The following is a 23,795-nucleotide window of genomic DNA, read 5'->3' as shown; positions in this document are numbered from 1 at the left end:
CGGTACAATCGCTGTACCTGTACCGACCTGTTTTACCGCTGTACATGGCTACAGTTGTACTGTGCGCAGCGCCATAGACGGTTAGTGGTGGGTAGCATGAACAAGCAGAATCAAATCACTTGATAAACGTTCTTTTCATTGACTTTCTTTTAAGTTAATAACTCAGATTGGAAACTTTTTTGTTGTGTTTGATAGTTTAGACACTAAAAACCTTTTTCATTGAAATATGTGGTGGAAATTGGAAAAATATCTGATTGTCAGTTTGACATACGGTACAATGTACAACCAAAGTATGTCTGTCATGGTACGATGGTACCTGTACAACGCTGTACACGTACAACGCAAGTACAGCTGTATGTCTGTCCCTGGTATTAAACTGAATTCAGCAATTGCTATACAGTAGATCCCCAATTATTCGCAAGCGCATCGTCCGCGGTGTGGATTAAGCGCTGAAACGAATTCTATAGTAATTCTATAGAGCTGTCCGAAATTTGGCGTTGAGTGGTATGCTCTTAATTATTTAGTTTGGGTCATGGCTTTCACATTATCTGTCTTCTGATATACACAATCTTGCAGGTGAATAGTTGAATGATTCCTGTTTAGATAAACATGCAGCAATATCTTTTTTCGCGCGTACATTCCATGTTTAGTTCTTTATTGCGTTATCTGCGATTTTCGTTATCCGAGGTAACGTTGCCAAACTATTCCGCGGATAATAAGGATTCTACTGTATTTCTTTTTCCGTTTCTAAATTGTAGCTGAATTTTTTTTTCACCATGCGTATCGATTCATTCAAATTTGCACATGGGACATGATTCCTCCCTTGGCCGAGTGGTTAGCGTCATAACTAACATGCCGGGTGTTCGGGTTCGATTCCCGTTCTGGTCGGGGGAATTTTTCGTTAAAGAAATTTCCTCCGACTTGCACTGTGATCACGCGTATTCTAGAGCTTGCCACTCAGAATGCATTCAAGGCGTGTTATTTGGCATAGAAATCTCAACTAAGTACTAATAAAAATGACGCAAGTAATACTACGTTGAGACGGCGAAGTTCCTCTAGGAACGTTAGTGCCATTGAAGAAGAAGAAGACATGATTCCCCCTTATATCGCACCACGTGGTTTCCACTCCCTCTCCCGTGAAAGCCGGTCTCGCGAGAGTAAGCACTCCCGCTGCACTCCGCTTCCGAACCAATACCAGCAGCAAAAGCGTAAAGAGCGGCGTTTAGCGGTTTTCCGTTTTCCCCTTTTTGGATATGAGACGAGTGCAGCTTTGAACCGATGCTGTTGAGGCTGCTGTCGTTCACTGTCTTTGGATTCGCGTTCGTGTTCGGAACGATTTTCTGGAGAGTTCAAAGTGTGTCTGGTTCTGTCCTGTGTTCGTGTTTGTTCAGAGCAATAGAAAAGTGTGATTATTTAGAGAAAAAAAAGTGAATTGTGTATATTGGGGAGAACAAAATTGAGGAATTGCAGCAATCGAATGTTTTTCGGTGTCAATTACCAGTGCGTCTGAGAGGTATAAATTTTTTGATTGGTGTCTGCTAAATTTCCAGAGCTTTCGGATAATTAAAATTTACAGTTCGTGAAAATTTCTCACATCTGACCTTTTATTTTCGTTCCCGTTATCCGAAAAAGGGGCAAATCAGTTGTGAACGGAAGAAAAGTGTTTACGTAATTTTGCTAGATTTTCTTCGTTGTGTAATGTAAAGAATCGTTGTCGCGTGTGCAAGAAGAGAAAGGCAGTCAAGTTTTAAGCAAATTTGTTCAACGACGAAACACTCAAATATAGGCAGTGAGGGGGAAAACAGATTTGAGTCTTGTGAGTGTATTAGTGTGAGCCTTTTTTGTGAAAAATTTCACCCTCCCTCCCCTTAAGGCTTACTGTGTCTATCGTTTTCGTGAACGTCAAACGACAGCAGAACAGAAACTTTTCTCGTCGTGGTAAAATTCCGGCTGTTGTGTAATGGCGTTTCTGCGTTCGGTCTCTCGCTGCAACAATTTGGTATCGCGAAAAGCATCAACATCGGCAATCAGTGGAAGTATTTCTGTTTCCAAATCTTACCGTAGTGTTCCTTTCAACGATGCATTAACCGTCGAGCGGTACCAAGCCTCGTTAACCTATCTCAGCCAGGTCCTAGCCGGAGGACAATTTCACCAGCGTAGATTTAGATCCGTAGCGGCGACCGCCAACGCCGGTGGTGTCCATGTCGCTAAACAACAGCAGCAGCAGAATGACCCCAGCTCTCCACATCGGGACCCCTTGGATGTCAGCTTCAATGATCCGAACGCAGCATTCAAGAGCAAAACTACATTCGAGTTGATCCGGGCGTACTTTGTGTACGTCCTGTGTTCGTCTGAGTTCCTCGTAGAAAACAATATGAAGGTAAAAGTTTTCCGTTCTTCCGATCAATGCAATTTTAGGTTTACACTTATGGGAAAGTAGTCCTTTAATTTGGGTCATTTTGAGCTTCATTGCGTCACAGGACTGATACACACTCTGTCTGCATCATCAAACCCCTGCAATCCATATTTACGAAAGTCTTTCGTTGGTCATATTTTCCTGCATTTTTAATAATACAAATCATACATTAACATGCCTAATGCTTTTCAGTCAGTACAGCAATTGACTTGGGTGGGTGGATTTCAAGTAGAGAAAAAAGGGTTGCATGTGGGTATCAATTGATTCGTTTTTTTATATCAGAACACACACTAGGTGACACGGTAATGAGGACGTTATTGATCGCTGATGTTGTATAACTGTGATGAATTTGCCCCATAGTGGATATGTCGATAGTCTGCATCCGAACATCCATACTAGCGGAATGTGTGTGTATTCAGGAACCATGTTATACATTTTCGTTATTTTGTACTCGGCACTTAATGCTAGTGAATATGTTCGGTTTTTTGCCTTATTTTGTTAGAACAAAATGTAAATATAGGCGCGTCGATATTATTTTACGTTGTCTTTTCATCTGTATGGGCCTAGAAATTCAGCATTTAATTAGCATATTAGGCATATGTTTGCGATACATCGAAATGGTAATCCTGAAGAGACTATTTTGAATGCGATAAGAACGCAACCCTATGCAACCAAGTCGTTTATCGAAAACAGTGAATCGTCAAGAGGAATCCAAAAGCAAGATTCAGCATCCGAACGTTCATTGTTTAGTCTTACGGTATACGATAACAGTATACAATACAATTCAGTTTAAACTATATACATAGTTCTATAAGCTTCGTCTGTCATCAGTAGAGAGAAGATTGTTCCTTTGCAATTCAGGCGTCGTGCACAATTTACGTAATGCGTGTGGAGGGGGTTCGAAGTCGCGCTGCTCTTCTAGAATTCCCGACATGTCTGCTGGTGAGCTGCAGCGAGGATTGTTGTCGTCATATTCCTTCGCCAGCAAGCCCATTTATTATTCCGAAACTCCTGAAGGTTATATAGGTCTCCTTTTATCTCCGACGTCCATCACCGCCAGCTTTATTGCAGTCCGACTTTGAGCACTAGTCGTTGTCCGTACTAGAGATGGGCAAACCGTTCACGAACGGTACGAAAGAACTAGTTCGCCGAAAGAGTGAACGAACGGTCGTTCTTTTTCAAAGAACGGTAGTTCTCCCCACGAACTGATTGCGAGCGAACGGTTTGTGAACGAACTGATTCCGAAAGAACGGTTTGTGGGTGAACTGTTTGAGAGTGAACTGATTGAGAGTGAACTGTTTGTGAACGAACTGTTTGCGAGTGAACTGTATGGGAAAGAACTGATTGGGAGTGAACTGTTTGAGAACGAACTGTTCGAGAACGAAGTGTTTGCGGGCAAATTGTTTGCGAACGAAAGAGTGCAGCTAAACTGATTTGCGCTGCACGGAATGGATAAATAGAACGAGAATGCTTGTAAGAAAAATAAAACGATATTGTTATTTACGAGCAAAATGCATGTAACGCAAGGTTTATTTTGTTGATTATACTCAATTATAAAAATATTTTTAAAAAATTCATTGGAATTCGTTCTGCGACACTCCGTTGCTTCAGAACCGATACCACCAGCAAGGTACCGATTTTCAGACTGCATCTACGCATCCAGCTCTGCCCATGTTTGTATAGGAGACGTAAACGACAAAATGAACAAAATCGACTTTTTCCCCTTTTTCGCATCCTACACAATGTAATAAGTTTGCTCAACATGCAAATAAACATTTTTTGTTCGAAAACATTTGGGCAATTTTGAAAAAAACATTTCTGCTAGCAGAGTTTCAAGCGGGTTTCCGAAAGGGGCGGAACATCCAAACATCAGCGGTTCGAGCTCATGACGATTTGACACAAACTATTAATAGAAAAGGTATTTCCATTTTGCTACTGCTGGACTTTTCCAAAGCCTTCGACACTATTTCTGATCGCAAACTATGTTCGAAGTTACAAACTTAGTTCAACTTTGCTGCTTCTGCTGTAAACCTTATTGAATCGTATTCAAATGAACGATTCCAAAGCGCGTTTTGTGAAAATCGACTTTCCGACAGTGGTTTAACAACCTCTGGCGTTCCCCAAGACTCGGTGCTCGGACCTCCACCTTTCTGCTGTCATGTCAACGATTTAACGTCATCATCAGTTTTATACATTAAGATGATTCTCGATATCCTCCAAAAATTCGTAGGTAGCAAGTACAAAAAAGGTTTTCCTTTACACTACCAGGTAATAAACAAACAAACAAATGATTGTGGTCTGTTCCGTTAACTACGAGCACGAGATCTCCTACTTCCTGCGCCTTGGTGTTCAAGTGGTTCGACTTGCAACGGCGGGTTATCACCGGCAGATATTCCCTTATTCACCTCTTCCAAAACTCCTCGATGGAATGTACGTCAGCGGTCTAGAGTTCACCAACGTTTCCGCTTCACAGAGTTTCGTCCTCGGGGTTTCGAAGAGTGTACAGCGCTGTGACAATTGCTGCATTCATTTTCCAGACAAGGTGTCTCTACACTCAATCCACACGTGCGGAGCTGCGGGAGGGATGAATTTTCGAGCGGTTCTCGCGTTTGTGAAAGTGTTTGCCATGGTCTCATACTGTCCCGCGATCTTCTCCTGAAGCTGCCTGCTGGCTCCTTGGAAGCCGTTTGCTATTGTCGGAATAGAACATTGCCGGTGTCACTTTACGACAAATTAAGTTACGTACAGCCATTACACACGATTCTGTTGATAAACTATGCAGCACCTCCATGTTCACATTGCGAATTGTCAAACAGGTAAAAGTGCTGGCCAGCGTTTCAACTGGCTGTGCTCCGGTCCAGAATAATTTACCCCTACGTGCTTGAAAGGGGGTACAAAAGGGTTGCAATCTTTTCTCGGGAAGAGGCGCCATTACTGGTGCTCTTGGGAAAGTATTCGAGATCTTGAAGAAAACCCAGTTTTTTATGACTTTTTGAATAAGGAATCTGAGTTTGGTCAACTCGAAGCGCTGCCGCATTTCGTTGACAATTGCCTCGTGATTTGCGCGACTGAATTGTCCGTGGTAGAAGTCCAACCCAATACGTGGAGAATCTCTGGGTTGCATGAGTTTTCAGCACGACTCTCTCTTCCGGGAAATGATCCTCTAGTACCATCTTCCACAACACAAGTTCTACTCTTGCTTATTTACCTTGAGTTAGTAACGTTTCTTTTATCTGCTGCTCAAAATTATTCTTCTGAGGGCCATCGATGTAGCGGATTACGTATGCCGTCTTACGTTGTAACTTCGTCCACCGGTTCAATCTGGAATAGTCAAACAGTGCTGTAGACCACTTTGCTTTTTGCAACCACCAGTACCAATTGAACATTGTTTTTATGCATCAAGCGAAAGTAGTTAGCAGTGTCACTGGCGTCCACAAAGGTATGAACTTGCAGATCCTCAAAGGTATCTGGAAATGGTGAGAAGTGACTGTTTGAATGGTCGTGTCGTCATACTATTTCTTCTCCACCGACAGCAGACATCACAGAGGAGTCTATTACCGGTCGGGCCTTCACATTTCCTTTCCGCATGGTGTACGTTTGGTGGCGTGTGTTACGTCCGGTTGTACATGTTGTTACCCTTCAAGAACACTATCACCGTAGCAATTATGAACGCGTCATTACCTAGGGCAATGGTGGCCAGGTATAGACATGGTGCCGGCTGCATTATAATTTTCATTATAGCCTCGGGCCGCAATGATTTTTCATAATGAAAGGTAAAATATACGTATTTAAGTGAATAATCCGATGGATTGACGAATGACCAAGCTTTCGCGGAGATAAAGTCTGGTAGTTTCTTGCTAGTCTCGTTTTTTAACAGTTTAAGGAGGTTTTTTTCATCGTTCCAAACATATTCGCTTTAATCTGGGCGTCAATAAATGACTCACACATCGATGTACGCACTAATTCATTTCGACTGATGAACGCTTTTGTTTCCGAAAGGATGGCGTTCAACGCGTTCATGAACAACATAGATAACATTTTGTAGCCGTACCAAACTCGGACGTCCCTTTTTGGGCCTATCGCCCACATCAGCTGTTTCTTCGTACTGTTGTAGTGTACGGAGCCCGAATCGTTCATTGATAGAAAACGTTTTGAGCAGCTGTTGAGTATATCTGTTTTGCCGTTTTCCCGCATTTTTACAATGTGAAAGTTGCCACACGATTCTCGTACAGACCGAACTTTACCGTTGCTAGGAAACCGAACAAGTGCTGATGGGACCACGAAACTTGGTCAGACTGAAGGGGGACATCGAACTACACGACTGCAGTGTTTCCACTTTTCTTCGCTCCAAACTTCTCTGCTGAGAGCAGTCGCTGTTTTGACGTAGGACTACGTCTTTCATTTCTATACCGGGGTGTAAAATCAAAGTTTCGAAAACGAAAGCGTTACGCCGGAGACGGAGATTTTGAGCGTTAATAGCTCTTAAACAACTGAACGAAATGGTATGATAAACACTTCATTCGAAAGATAAAATGTCTACGCGTTCTATACTTGTTACTTTCTGATCCAAAAACTTGTTTTAATTGTCTTAAAATTGCTTTCAAAACAGGCTATTGAAATCACCAATCGGTATATAAGCGAGCGCCGCTCGGAAATCCACTCAGTTCAAATTGAACAGCGATTGGAGCATGTTGTCGCTGTTGTGGTGAAGCTCTTCGTTTATCATGAAAGCGCGGATGAGCGGTGTCACCAAGAGCCTGTTTGTGCACTTTAGGCCAGAAGGGAATCCATCAGGAGGAGAGTGATGCCACAAACGGTCCCCCGGGAAGATCTCAAAGCAGCCGCTACACACACACACATGCACGCGCGGAATTCTTTCCGTGTGGATGCGGTTCAGCATCGAGAAAGATCCGGAAAATAATCTGCCAGTTTCTCTGGGAATTTAAAAATACATTCATGTGAAAGAGTTTATTTCGATGTTTTCTATCCATATAACACTGTGACCAAATATTTTTCAATCAAGTGCCATTGACAGATGGTTATCGAGTTAGCATTAACCACTGGTGGGCTTCCAGTATCGAGGAAAATGTGGAAATATCTAATCGTTACTGAAAATAATCTGCCAGTTCCTCTGGGAATTTAAAATTACATTCATGTGAAGGAGTTTATTTGAAAGTTTTCCATCCATGTAACACTGTGACCAAATACATTTGGTTTTGTGATTTTTCAATCAATCGCAATTAACAGGATAGCTTCTGAAGATTATTCTTCCCCATCAGTAGGATATTTCCGTATCCAATATTGTATGCGCCCGCAATCGATTATTGTTCAGTCGCCGAAAGTTCCGAGCTCAGAGAGTTCATTCCCCTCTAGTTTGCCTTCCAAATTGCCATCGTAAACCACGTCTTCTCTCGATTCAATCACGCACAAAAAGCATACTTCTGGTGGTGAGACGCATTCCATTCTTTGTGTGGACACCGACTGGACAACATCGTTGCTGGACGGGCTGGACGGCGAGGGGTCGAGTGCCTTTCTCAAGGCAAGAGGGCGGAGGTGGTAGCGCTGGAGTAGAGTAATAGAGTAGAGTAGAGTTTTCAAAGGGCCTTTCTCAAGGCTAGAGACGAATGAACTGCAAAAGTTTAAAGTCTCTATAATACAAGACCTTCCTTCCTTGAGACGCATTCATTTTTCGTGAGGACATCGACAAGACAACATCGTTGCTGAGGGTGCTGGTCGGCGAAGGATCGAGATCTGCCCTGAAACGCAAGCAGTTTGTTTGAAACTGTGAGGGAGCACAGAGAAGCCTATTTTTTAGGAGAAGAGAAGGTGACCATCGAAGCAGCCGCTATACACACACATACACGCACGGAATTCTTTCCGTTTGGATGCCATTCAGCATCGAGAAAGATCCGGAAAATAATCTGCCAGTTCCTCTGGGAATTTAAAAATACATTCATGTGAAAGAGTTTATTTGATTACATTCATGTGAAAGAGTTTATTTCAATGTTTTCTATCTATGTAACACTGTGACCAAATACATTTGGTTTTGTGATTTTTCAATCAATCGCAATTAACAGGATAACTTCTGAAGATTATTCTTCCCCATCAGTAGGATAATTCCGTATCCAATATTGGATGCATAAAACCTTTTGCCTCCAACGTAACGCTCTCGTTTTCGAAGTCCCCCAAATATTCATTCATTCAGAATGAATTCAGATTCAACTTCAAACAAATGATCTCTAAATCAACGATAGTCCTACGTCACCCTTGCAGTTATACCATAGATATAACCCACTTCCTGTTTTACTGAGCAGGTCGCGGTTCGCTTTCGTCCGTTCAAATATGATTTTACAGAAACAATTTACCCCAGCAGCATTCTTTTGTTGTTGCGTGCTACAAATCACGAAACAAAAGAGAGCGAGACAACTATGCATAAAGGCGCGTCCACATTATGCCGAATGATACCGATCGGCCTCTACCAGGCGGCATATTCGGTTCGTTAAGTAATGTGGACGCCCCATCGGGTGCACGAAGCCGAAGTCCCATCGGATGCACGAAACCGTCACGAACACACGAAGCACTATGTCGTCAACGCTAATTTACTTCGTTTTGTTTTGGTTCGACTTTCTCGAACCGGACCTACTTGTTTCGGTTTGATTCGAGTCGGTTTTCGGCACGTCGGCAAGCCCGGGCGGTACGTCCACATTTAGTCGGCTTTACCGGGCGGCCAAGGCCGATTGGCGTAATGTGGACGCGTCTTAAGTTCATGATTCACCAGCACGCAAGTAAAACCGTCATGTACGCTTCCGGTGCAGAAAGTTTATTTTCATCTTTGCCTCTGACATACACATATCGAACCTCTCCATGCATCATGAAACAGCAGGATCATATGAACTACGTAAAGCGAATGGTTCATATTCAGCTAATGTAGCAGATCCTGTTTTTAAGTCTCAGAAAGTGCAACTATGTATATGATTATTTAGCTCGATAGAGGCTGACGGAAGGGTAGTCAGATTATATTTTTCATTTTTAACGCTGCTATCCCTTGTAATATATATATATATATATATATATATATATATATATATATATATATATATATATATATATATATATATATATATATATATATATATATATATATATATATATATATATATATATATATATATATATTCATATAGACCGCATAGTTTTACTAGCAACACCGCACCAGTGAGAAACAAAAACTAACTCGATTTAGATCTTTTCCCATTCGCTGCTCTCGGCAAATGGTGACTGAATGATGACGTAATTTTTCTTGTATCACTTCTCGCTCTGCACTTGTTTGTGCAGAGGTTTTCGCTATAGTAGAACCAAGGGATTGCTAAGATGGCCGCCTTTTAGTAACCAGCATAGAAAATCATGAGCATAAAAATTATAACCTAAAATTAAAAATGAAGTGCTCCGCGCGATTCTTCAGCTGTGATTTTAATTGCAAATCGTCAAGAAAGCTTCCGGATGGGTATCCAAACATCCCTTGCCAAAGGAAACTATCCAACGTAATCAAATATTAACATATATGATTCCAAACATTAAACAATACGTGAGCCCTGTTTTATGCTGCCTAAGCTCAATTTGCATTGGATGGGATAGAGCCCCGAGTAGAACTGGACGATAGATGCAGTTCCAACTTGTATGCAGGCTTCGAAAACGGTGTGCGATGCTGGTACTGTTCGAATATGCAAACAACAGTCTTCGCTCCTCTTTTGGATTAATCATTTAGTATAACACAAGTGATTACTGTCATTCATACAGGTATCTGAACGATCCACTCATATTTGGTTATATGTTCGTGAAGGTTACTTGCATGACACATTGTGTATCATTCGATATTGATCGAAATCCAAATACTGCTGACAGCTATATGATTATACTTGATAATGTGAATACGGTATAACTATTAACACGTTTGTCGCCCAAAGCGACTTTTCTGTGTTTCTTGCGGAGCCCAACATGCGGATAAATTATTAAATGAAGATCAAACTTAGTTTGTAGACAACTTTTACATGATCTAGTAATATTTTATTCAATTTGAAGATGAATTGACAACAATAACACATGCCAAAGTCATATTACATGAGTTTCGCAAAAAGCTGCAATACAAACCATCCGCACTATAAATTAATAAAAAGTATAGTATAAACATTAAAATAGTATGGTTATAATTTTATTATTTTTCTACATATCCTATAGTTACACTTAGACGCCTATTCTATCAAATTCCATTTAAAAATCCTATTTAATTTTAACGAAGAAAGTGTCACCCATATCTGGGTGATGGGGCGACGAAAGGGTTAAATTGAACGTTCTTTCAATCCTTAAATACAAACATATTCCAACACTGTTTCAATTTCACTCAAACTACTTTTCTTGGACCATTTTATCTGAATCAGCTTGAATGTTAAAGATAGCGATGCAAAACGTGTTTTCCCAATGACTGTCAGTTATTTTGTTCCTTGACTTTGATTTGACCTCTTTCATAACTGTAACAATTGCTCACAAATATTTGTGAATTCAACCAAAGAAGTAATGAAATGAGCATGTTTAATTAGCTCTGGAAATCGCACTTCTGGGACAAATCTGGAGTAGAAATCCAAGACATCATGGTTGTTAAATTTGTCACGCAGCTTTCAATCACACTGCGTTTCAATGAGTTCCATTTGCATGTTTTGAGCGGCATGTAACATCATCGAAGTGCACCCGTGGCCGAGCGGTTAGCGTCTCACAATATCATGCCGGATGTTCGGGTTCGATTCCCGTTCTGGCCGGGAGATTTTTCGTCAAAGAAATTTCTTTCGACTTGCACTGTGGTCACGCGTATTCTAGAGCTTGCCACTCGGAATACATCCAAGGCGTGTTATGTTAGTGTAAAGACACGCATTTCGGACGTTTTTTGAGCTCCGTAAAAATAAAACAAAGGATACTTTTAGTGAAAAACAAAATGCGATTTAAAAAGTTTTTTCTTACGTCTCCCGATTTTTTTAAAATAGTAAAACCTAAAAAATATCATATTTTAGGTTTCGGTTCAGTAGAACTTAAGATATCGTGTACGCCAGTTTGACTAAACTAGTTTTGAGAAAAACGCGTTTGAAGTTCATTGTTATGGCCGTACCAGGTTGGATACCGCATCACAATAATGGCTGTAGCTCGGTAAATAATAGGATTTTCGATATGTCCTTACTAGAGTATATTCTTGAATGCCTGAACTACAGAAATATGAAGGAAAAATATGATTTTTTTTCAAATTTCTAGACTAGAATACTGCCCTCAGAAATCTCAACTAAGTATTTATAAATGACGCTAGGTTATGCATACGTTGAGACGGCAAAAATTTCAAAGCGATGACTTCCTCCAATTCTGTCTCGTGAATAGGAAACTTATGTTTGCGCGTTTGCGTTGAAAATGATGGCGGAATTAATGTTCTGGTCGAAGAATTTTTCGCCATATAAATTTATTCCGACTTTCACTGTGATCACACGTATTCTAGAGCTTGCCATTCAGAATACACTCGAGGCGTGTTATTTGGCATAAGAAATTTTAACTAAGTAATAATAAAATGACGCAAGTATTATCTATGCATTTGAACATAGGATCTTCTATCGATCGATACTGGGTGTCCTATTACTTGTGTTTGGATGTTGTCTGTGAGATATTATAGATATGAACTGTGAACTTCAATTCCCTGATATACCCTCATTAACATAATAGCCAGAAACGAATGGTTAGTAGTAAAAAAGTAGATTGATGCGCATTCCCGTATATTTCACCCATGTGATCGTTATTGTTTTGCAAAGATATAGCGTAAGTGATTTTGTCATCCTTAACCCACTTGCCAAAAATACCAGCACGAGACAAACTGGGGAGACGACAACGTATGTTAAAGTGTCGCTCACGTTCTTGGGGATCATAATAATAGCCCACGTATACACAGACGAAGAGACTGTGACACTGACATCATAGAAGATGCTCATCTGGGATTCGTTTGTATGTTGTCTGTTTTTTTTTTTGCAAACAATTTGCATGATTATATAATTCACACTGTTTAGCATCGATTGTGATTTGGGTAGTCTCTCATTGCTTTTGAAGACTGAGCAGTACTGCCAGCACTGCAGCAGTTTTGTTCACTCAAAGATATAAATTTTATTCAACGAAGAAGCATGACCGGTGCTCCCTTCGTCACCAGCACACGTTTTCAAACGTCACTGTTTATGTCTATATTTATGAAAATATATTTAGTGGCAACGAACAAGTTAAATACAAACACAGTTCATTCAGTTTAGAATTAGCTCTACCTCTCAGTAGGCAAAATTTTTCAATGGTGGATATAATCAACTACCACTACACGATAATCGTCGAGAATCATGCGCACCGCAACACGCCATGTGACTTCCTCCTATCCAAAACCCACGTAATAAAAACCACCGAGATTTCTCTCCACTCGGCATCTGTATGCATTCCTGGAATTATTTAATAGTGGCAACTCATGCCGTTTAAGCGGTTGGTTGTCAGTGCTCTCTCTCTCTTCGTAACGGAAAATATCGACCGGTGCTTTGGATGTGCGGTTCTCCCCTTTTAATTTTCTCATTCCCCTGTTTAACGCTTTTATCGTTCTTTGGCGAGAAAAGGAGTTCCGCCTGAGATGTTTTCCTTTTTGTTTCTCCCTTGTAAATCATTTGTACCGCTTTGTCTCAAATTCCGAACACTTAAGCTTTGTTGACCATTAACGGATTGCGGTCGTATTAAAGTTGGGCATGGGTATCGTACTGATCGGATTTATTTTCCCTTGAAAAAGTTACATACAGTAATACATTCAAGATTATGAAAAATGAACATTTTTTTTATTTATTTTGTGAACTTTATTTTGTGCGAAATCTTTTGAAAAAGTCTCCAAGAGAGTCATATGAAGTATAATTGATACATAATTTTGTTATTATTATCCGTTAAGCCATTAATGCAATAAATGTATAATTGATGCCAGCAATGTGTATCCGAAAAGATGAGCACTTTTCAATTTTAATAAAAGTTTATTTTACAGATTATTCAGATCACATGAGATACTTATGCAAACAATTATTCTGCTCTTTAAAAACAACCACTTCAACATAATTCAAACCAGCTACTCAGATAATGATTTCAGCGTATCTGAAATGATCAAAACTTTTCACTTTAGATGAACAAAAATTCTGTCGCTTGAGATAAGTGATTATTCAAATAACATGAAACATTCATGCACACAGTAGTTCTGATATTTATGAACAATCTTTTCCATCACACCAAAGGTTCACAATGGCTAAATTCTACTGTTATAATTTTTTCAACGCACTGTGCGTTATTTTGTCTGGGTGACACCTTTGTTTGATACTTAGTATAGTTATCTATTACTCGTAGGAGCGCCGTATTGATTCTTGAACAGGTTCATTAGACATCAAGCTTCGTTTAGGAAAAGCATAATCTGATATTTGGTCGCGTAAAATATAAGATTAACATGGTTTCTTGCTGTGGTGGCTGAGAGCAGACAAACGATCACAAAGAGTTAAACAGTGTATCATTACTCAAAATGGTACTGTTCCGCGACAATCATTTGATTTTTAGATTCAATATATTTTTCACTTGACTACAATAAAATTGATTTACAAATACATATTCATGGTAACAAACAGGAAGTAGGTTATATATGTGGTATAACCGCAAGGTTGACGTAGGACTATCGTTGATTAGGTGATTATTTGTCTGAAGTTGAATCTAAATCCATTCTGAATGAATGAATAAATGAATATTTGGGGAACTTCAAAAACGAGAGCGTTACGTTGAAGGCACAAGGTTTTATGTATCCAATATTGGATACGAAAATATTCTACTGATGGGGAAGAATAATCTTCAGAAGCTTTTCTGCTGATTGCACTTGATTGGAAAATCACAAAACAAAATGTATATGGACGCATTATTACAGTCATATCTCGATATGAGGAAACCTCGATATAAAGCAACCTCGATATAACGTAACTTTTACCTCGATATAACGTAACTTTTTAAGATGTGGAAATGAACAATAATCCCCACAATAATAGTTTTTGTAGTATAAATTTTTTCGAGAATATGTTTCTAGTAAGTTTTCAAACAAATAAGTACCGTAAAATAAGGAAGCATTAGTAGTTTTGATTTTGGACATCAATTTTATTTTTTTATGAAAAGAAGCTTGTGGAAAAGCAATGTACGGATTGTTTTGTATTACCTGATATTCTTGGGCGGTCTTCCCACCTGGTATTATTATGGCATGTTTTGAACTTTTAGCATAACGTTTCAAGAGCAAAATTCAGAGGAATTTCCATTTGGATATAAATTAAGTCAAAACTAAGAAACTATAAAATAAACATTGATACTAGAGATGAAACGGATATCCGGCCAATATTTGCTATCCGGCTGGATACCGGATACTGGATAGCGAAGATAAAAAAAACAACATAAATTATAACAAAATAACTCATTAGCTAGCTAGCATAGGATAGCAATACCATTTACCCATAATTAATAATAAGGTGTGATTACTGAAATGCCAGCTTTTTTTTTAATTAAATTAATATTTACTCATAACATTAATTTATGAACAGTACTCAAAATTACCCTGTGGCTATTATTATAATGAATAAAAAATAAATTCTCGGAAGTTGATGATGACAACCGATTACGCTTTGCTTCGTAAACCAGGTTAACTTCAGAGAGCAATCTTCGCTGTAATACTAAACTCTAGCAATCCTTGCCTTCGATTGACTGCTTAGATTTCAATGACCACCTAATTTAGAATCGATCGCAAACGTGAATTATATTTCATCGGTTTCGTTAGCAACGGAATTTTTCCTGAACGTGACTCTTATTTTCATTTGCCACTTCATTGAAACAGTCCTAAAAGGTGTGTCGTGACTTTCGTGTATTTCGTGACATTCGTGGGTTTGATTCAGTTTAATCTCTTTCCTTTCATTTACAGGTCTTGAAGACGACGATGAGCTGTTATTCTCAGAAGATTCGTCGCAGGATAGTTTATGTCCAATAACTAAATAGTCTGACTTGATCCTCGGGTCTAAAAAGGTTGCAATTAAGTAATTATGATCTTCTCCTAAGTAGTTGAATCCTTATCAGAAAAAAACCCTGTTGAAAATGTTTTGCAGAAAACTTAATTTATTATTTTTATGTAAAAATGTGTTTATTTCTTCTAAAATGTAAGCGCATGCACAATTGCAGTGTCATCCAGTTTCGTATTCGCAAATAAAAACCCGAATATCCGGCTATCAAGCCTTGAAGCTATCCGGTATCCGGCCAAACTACTATCATTTTTGTCACTAATTGATACCAATTACTTGCAGAGAATTTTTTTTCAAAACATTTCCTCTACTAAAAACTGGCCATGTTTGTCTACGAAAATTATCTTAAATGGGCATAAGAAAGGTTTATAAATACTACTGGGTGATAGAAAATTAGTTTTTGTGCTTTTTTTGACTAATCTGGAACAGTTTTGCATCAATCAAAAAAAATTGTTTTGCTTCGATATAACGTAACGAGAAAAAAAATAAAGTTGCCTTATATCGAGGTATGACTGTATATGAATAGAATACATTGAATTAAACTCTTTCCCTTGAATGTAATTTTCAATTCCAAGGGGAACTGGCAGATTATTTTGCAGCAACGATGACATCTTTCCGGATTCTTCTCGATTGCTCGATAACCACCAAACGAAGAGTTGTTTTTAAAGGGACTTTAACCCAAAGGTCATTCGTCCCTGAATGAATGCGTTTCGCCACCAGAATATCACTTAAGTATGCTTTCTGTCCGTGATTGAATCGAGATCTCGGTCTCCGGCGTAACGCTTTCGTTTTCGAAACTTTGATTTTACACCCCGGTATAGGAATGAATGACGTAGTCCTACGTCAAAACTGAAAATATGTTCAATTACACCCTTTTTGTCACTGATTGAAATTCCGAACACTATTTAAATACTAATTTTAATGAAGATTTCTGCATAAAAGATCATTGGTTCATCCATTTATAGTAGATTCTTACCTTTCTAGCCTTTAACATGAAAACAGCAAACAAGATAGTTAAAACCACTACAAAACCGAACAATTAACGATGCTTGTTTTTTACGGAATTTGCTAACGCAAACATCTTATGACTGGTTTTGACAGGCATTTTTTTTTTGCAAATCCATAGTATTATGAATTATAGGCTTTAAATGATATGGAAATGAAGCATATGCCCAAAAATTCATTATTCAATTATTTATAACATTTAAGGTTCGTAAATTTACATTTAAAAATGATGTGTTCGGAATTTGAGACAAAACGGTACAACGTGCAACGACAGCTCGCTGATTGTGGCAGAACGGAGTGGCGAAATGATGGATAATGGATATACGCGCGAGGGTTGTTCATTTTCCTGGAATATATATTTTTAGAGTATACATTTGCTCGCAAACTCAACTAGTAACATACAAGACCCACTTGTTTTTTTTATCCCATTTGTTTATTTATTTAGACTCATTAGCATTTTAGCTGTAACAGAGCCGTGTTTTGATCGTGTACATGTTACATGTTTATGGTTTCTATAAATTGTAAACTACACAGTAGCCATTTGGGCGTAACCCATTTCCTCCCGTTCCATTACACATGGTGAATTACACATGATTTTGGGCGTAAGAATATTCCTTCTGTTCTTTCATTGTTCAGCAGACCGGACAGCGGAGACAGATGATATGATCATTGTTTTGTTATCAATAGCACAACAGCCCGATTCCAAGCAGAGCTTGCATGATGATTGTTGTGTAGTTATTCTATAACTAAGATGGTCAATTGAGAGCCTTGAGTTTTGAACTCACGATCGTGAACGCGCATCCAATGTTATCAAATCGTTGACCGCCGAGAGGCAATGAAGTTATGGAAAAAAAAATTATCGAATTTCAAAAACCGACCATGTACAATGTGTTTATTGGCATAAAAAAAATTACCTGTGCAAAGTTACAGCTCGATCGAACATGATTTAGGGGTGCCTCAAAGCGTTCAAAGTTTTGATTTTTGGATCCTTGAGAATCTTCCAAGGGGAGAGTAAAGGGAAATTTGGAAAATCGAAATTTTGTTTTCGATGCCAAATGTCTTAAAAACGCATAAAACGTCGAGATCTGGTGTTATTTCGAAAAAAAAATTTTTGACCGAAAATCGACTTTTTGGGACTTAGCCTGAGAGGCCAAAACAGCAAAACTTTGAGTGCTTTGAGACACTCCAAAATTATGTCCGATGGAGCTGAAACTTTGCACAGGTAATTTTTTGTGCTAATAAACAAATTGTACATGGTCGATTTTTGAAATTCGATAATTATTTTTTTTCCATACCTTCATTGCCTCTCAGGCTAAGTCCCAAAAGATCGATATTCTCTCAAAAAAATTTTTTCGAGATGACAAAAAAATTGTTTTCTAGGTAACAGTAAATCTCGACGACAGTAAATCTTTCATGCAATTCTAAGACATTGGGCATCAAAAACTTTTTTTTTAAATCCCGATTGCCCGATTATGACATCTGCGACAATAGTAAATGTCCGAATGAGCTAATATTTTGCATAGGGTATTTTATCGTGCAAATCAACATTTAGAAGGAAGTCTCGTATGAAAATTCGATATGACGATTTGCATTGCACCCTAAACCATACATTTTGCCTGGTATTCCGAAAAATCGTCCCAGAGTGTCGATTTTTGACGAAAAAAATTTTTCGAGATGACACCAGATCTCGACGTTTCACGAAATTTGAAGACGTTTGGCATCAAAAAAAAAAATTGGAATATGGGTGATTTTTCGGTTTTTTAAAAACTCAAACTTTGACGGTTGTGCGACACTAGTAAATGAAGTCCGATTGAGCTGATATTTTGCATAGGGTAGTTTTTCGTGGGAATCAACATTTTTAATCGAGTTCGCTTTGAAAATTCGAAGCTCACTTTTTTCCCATACATCCATTGGCACTCTAAGGCCACGGTGATACTGCCTGCAGCATCTTACGAAAATAAGGCTGCACGAAACGCATATAATCGTGAGAAGTAAACAACCACATAGAATTGTATTGGTGTGGTTACATTGCTTCCCACTTGCTTCGTTCGAATTCGTCAGCTATTATCGAACAAAATTGTTTGTTTCTTTTCGTCAGTTATCGCACAATGAAGTTTTCGTGCGTACTCCGAGCCAATGTAACCTTACCCTAATGCGTATATACAATCAGCATTACGAATTAATTGACACAACAATGAATAAAAAACAGCTAAAAAGAAACATGTACCGTAGGAATAATATTTAACTTAAGAAAACATTGTAACATTAATATATAAGTACGTAGTCTACATTTGTTTGACGAAAATGAATAAATTAATGAGAATTCGTGGCGGAACAACGTCTAGTTGGAACATCCTCTCATCCGTCTCATCCGTCTGCTATGGCTAGGATTTTTGAGTGCATTGAGACTAGGTGTTTTCAAAATAGTTTGCTACAATGCTATGATATTAGATCACAAAACGTTTGAACGAAAATTTAGAACCATTCTTACCAGACATAAGGATTAATGCCCATACAGAAATCACCGATATACATGCTGCTGGTAAGAGTAATGATAAACGTTAAATGTTCATCGTTTAAACAATGGAGAACGTCATAATTTCGGATGGAGGTATTATAAAAAACAGCGATTTTTTTATTGTGAAACTGGGTGCTATTGCATGCTTCAAATAGTTATAATCTCACACTCTGTTTGAACTCGACGTATGCTAACCGTAATGTAACATTGAAAAAAGAGAAATGTGAGTCTAATTGACGAGAGCTTAGTTCAATCTCGCAACATATTTGCCATGTCTGGAAAGGTCGAATTTGTTGGATGGTTTTCGTTCTGGTTTTTCGTGGTACGTCAGTTATTCTTAATATCGATTATATTACTGTCGCAGGGATATTCATCTTATCCTGTGTTTTTTTTCTAGTTAAACCAATTTGAATTTGTGTCGTATTATGTTGAAAATACGATTGTATATGAAAACCAATTATTCCAGTTTAGGAAAAACTATACGATTGACTATTTCCTCATCTCAACTTGTTCACTCTTACTTGATTTGATTTTGAACAATTTGAACATCCTCACATAGCAACACACCATCATTCCGTTCGGAAAGAGTGCACCGCTTGTTGCGGCGATAATAATTGTGGGAAGACATCGCCGAAAGAAAATCGCCGAGAATCAACGCGAAGAAGATGGATTTTGATTTTTGAATCAAATAATTGGTCAAGTAGAAGCAGTAGCAGCACCATGGCACAATCATCATGCCATAAAAGTAGAAAGTGATGAACCAGCTCGGCGACGTCCATCGGACGGCGGCTGCCTCATGGAATGATGGAGCAGAAAGGAAGAAAACATCATACAGAAAGGATGGTCGAATTGCGATTGAGTTTCTTTCAGCGATTGCTTCAGCTTCGTCGGTTGCGAATCTGAGAATGCTGAGTCTGGAAAAAAATTAACAGCTTTATCAATCGTACGGACTCTTGTGTAGGAAGTTTTGTTTCCATTACGCATGGTGTTCAGGGAGGTACGCGTAAAACCAATGTGAAATATGAACAGAATTCAGCCAGTCCATTCATGTTAGCAATGGGTAGACTGGATAATCGTGAAAATAGATGCTTCTGTGATGATAATCACGCGATGCGACATACTTCCCTAGCGAGTGTAATTATAAATTTGAACAAAATGCTACGCATCATTACCTGTTGTCACAATATGTCGACACCGATTAGTGTACTGTGTATAAGTATGATTTGAATAGGTCGGAAATCATTGGTGTAGATAATATGACATCGTATTTATTTCAAGGTACATTGAACGTGAACCGAATAACCCTCGGCTTGAACTTTGCACTCTTCTATGGTTTCACACTTTACAAGTTTAATCTGTTCTAATCTTCATGGTATGGAGAATTCCTTGAAATGTTTGTCTATTCAACTATGGTTGTTGATAACAATTGATATGAGCGCAAGAGTTTTCAGAACAATTCACAACAATTTCAATTTACGAGATGCAAAAGGTGGAAACTCGAACCTAATCTTCTTCTTTTAGTTTGAATCCATCTATTTTATCCTATGTCTGATTATATTTAGATTGGATCTTTGACGTTTCTTACAAATCGCTGATGCAGTCCTTAGAACCGGTCCGATCTGCACACGAACAGATCGGTCGCATGGTGGTGACATTGCAGCAGTATCATCATCAGATTATATTCACTCTAAGGTCTTTCCACTTGTTAGCGATAAAGTGTTAAGTTGATCCACCAACTACCAGACTGTTTGAACAAGAAACCCTACTTCATCCCCCACGTGACTCATTCGCGGCACAGTGTTATGTTGCTTCCTCCAATTAGTTTCACATGTTGCAGTTTGTTTTTTCATTATCATCATCATCAGCACCGACATCGTGAACCGGTTGTGCAACATTGAACAGGTGTTTCGAGGAAAAAATACATTGATATAATTTCATGTTATGTATCTTGACAAACACACCTCCAATTGGTTCGGAATCGGTTTCAACCACATCTGCGGTTTGAGCCAGAATTAGCGTAATTTTACAGACAGCACCAATTTAAATGCACCTGAGGATAGCTGAGTTTTAAAATAAACAATAATGATGTCGGGTGTGTTTCTAATTCCATATTTAGATTAGAGGAGGAGAAGATATGCTCGTCTAGAGCTACTCGCCCAAAGATGTATTTGAAGATATGAAGTGTGCTAATTTATACAGTCGAATGGTTAATTAAATTGTCATATTTATTTGTTCACATATCGACAATTTTCACTTCTGTTGGAGATATATTGTACCGCCTTGCATGTGCACCCATAAACAAAATTGTATGGTGATCAATTTGTTTCTGTAGAGAATTTGCAAGAAGTATTTTATTTTTGAAGCAATGGATCGCCAGAATTACAGAGATAGCGGTTCTGGTACGTTTCAAATTGCTGTAGGATTGTCAGATATCGTGATAATATTCAAGATTTTCCCCAACTAAAGCAATTTGGTATTACTGTATTAACGATATTCAAGGAATTGATGACCGTTTCACTTTTTTGTAACTATTGAAACTGGGATATACTTTGAGCCGACATAGTAAACGATGTCAAAGCTTCATATTTTTTTTAATCTAGTTTTATAAGATGCGTTTCGAAGACAATAGGACATTTTCAAAATACATTAATATATACTTTTTGAATACACAAATTGAATACACTCGACCTTGTGTGTTCCCGTGGCCGAGTGGTTAGCGTCACACATTATCATGCCGGGGGTTCGAGTTCGATTCCCGTTCTGATCGGGGGAATTTTTCGTCGAAGAAATTTTCTCCGACCTGCACTGTGGTCACGCGTATTCTAGAGCTTGCCACTCAGAATGCATTCAAGGCGTGTTATTCGGCACAGAAATCTCAACTAAGTACTAATAAAATGACGCAAGTAATACTACATTGAAACGGAGAAGTTCCTCTAGGAACGTTAGAGCCATTTAAGAAGAAGAAGACACTCGACCACGGAAGTAACGATCATACTTTCCAGCAAGCCTATAAATCGTTTTCTTGTTTGTTAGTCATAAAATTTTCACACTTCACCGACCAAAAGCAAGAGTGTTTGTGTATTTGCGAATCACATGCACACATTGTTGTTGTTTTTATGCGTTGCCAAAGGTAGAGTTTCGGTACTCAAACTCATCTCAGAATGTTTATGCGACTGTGACATTCGAGTCGAATACGGCGGATTCTGGTCATCACATACCAGAATCCGCCGTATTCGACTCGAATGTCACAATCCAGAAAGTGGAACTCTTCCGCACGATAATGCGCCGAATTACAATTTTTGACTCAAATCTGCGTCTGTGTCCTGAATTATCTCCCGTATTTATTCGGTTGGCACTCTGTGACATTTTTCCAAAAATTTAGGCAGTTAATGCACACATTTGAATCGCTATAAATTTATCATACGAATTTTACCATAGGTTTAATATGGATCAATTTAAATTGAAACTGATACAAATAAATTGACTACGCCCTGTTTCTTTGCGGAAATAAATATTCATATAGTACACCCTATCGCAAAAGAGCTCGGTGCATTCATTTTCTAACTCTAACAATGTGTACACCAGTAATTTGAAATTAATTCCACAATTATCGAATGTCGTTGTGAATAGCTAGCTTGAATGCATTATTTTCACATCATGTGATAACTAGAACAAATTCAAGAGTTCTGAGAACAAACATTTGCTACGACGAACTACTTATGAGAATATCCAGGAAAAATTATCTTTTTTCTAGAACTGATCTTGAAAAACAATCAATCTGACCCTTGATCAATAACCGCGATAAAACATCAAACAGTTGATGGTCTACCATATCCCGGAAAAACGCACTGTTATACAGCACAGAGAATTAGCTCATTGTTGCGAAAAAAACAACTACCTTTATTTCTTAATCAACAACAAATGCCCAAGGGAAACACCCAAAATAGCATTCTCTATCAACGTGTATACCAGTAAATTACAAATAATAATACCATAATTACCGAATGATTAGGTCCAGTACTGTGACTAATCAGTCGCTGTAAATTGCTTGAATGCATTAGTTTGACATCATGCGATATACACAATCTACCACATTTCGTTGTGTCGCAAGACAATTTTATGTGGTTCATTGTATCATATAGTCGAAATAGTGCTTGCCGTTGGAAATAGGATAACGAGTAATATTTTTCACTGGAAAATGATATCAAGTATTCGGAACATGGTTTATGATAAGAGAAAATGAAAGATGGAAGGGCCTTTTAACACTAGGTTTACGAGATGTGTCATTTTTGACGCATTTCGAATTTAATAAGGAAAATTACAAAAAATGGTTGCATTTTTATGTTATTTCTCGTAATGACTTTTATCCATTGATCGAGGTAAATATATATTGAAGTCTATTTTCCTCAAAAGTGTTGAAATATCGAAATTCTCCATGTGCTATATATCTCTACGGATATGCGTCAATTTGGCAGAAATTCGTAAAAGGTGGTAGTTTTGTTTCTTATTGTAAAATATTAGACGTATTTTTTTTAAATTTCTTCGTTAGGGTGCTTCGTTGGTGCACCCGTGGTCGAGTGGTTAGCGTCTCACATTATCATGCCGGGTGTTCGGGTTCGATTCCCGTTCCGGACGGGGGATTTTTCGTCAAAGAAATTTCCTTCGACTTGCACTGTGGTCACGCGTATTCTAGAGCTTGCCCCTCAGAATACATTCAAGGCGTGTTATTTGGCTTAAA

General features: G+C 38.5%; 1 protein-coding gene across 2 annotated transcripts in view; it reads left to right on the top strand.

Moving 5' to 3' along the window:
- The first annotated feature begins 1,289 nt into the window (after window positions 1-1,289).
- LOC129776147 (proline dehydrogenase 1, mitochondrial) overlaps window positions 1,290-23,795 on the top strand; it is a 50,249-nt gene continuing 27,743 nt past the window's right edge. For both annotated transcript variants that reach the window (XM_055781586.1, XM_055781585.1), the window contains exon 1: window positions 1,290-2,380. In XM_055781586.1, the coding sequence (XP_055637561.1) occupies window positions 1,961-2,380 (420 nt within the window). In that variant the 5' untranslated portion in view covers window positions 1,290-1,960. The remainder of the gene's footprint in view (window positions 2,381-23,795) is intronic.

Source organism: Toxorhynchites rutilus, chromosome 3 (assembly GCF_029784135.1).
Source record: "Toxorhynchites rutilus septentrionalis strain SRP chromosome 3, ASM2978413v1, whole genome shotgun sequence".
Taxonomy (NCBI): domain Eukaryota; kingdom Metazoa; phylum Arthropoda; class Insecta; order Diptera; family Culicidae; genus Toxorhynchites; species Toxorhynchites rutilus.
The sequence above is the reverse complement of the archived record's forward strand: the minus strand, read 5'-3'. Positions and strand labels throughout refer to the sequence as shown.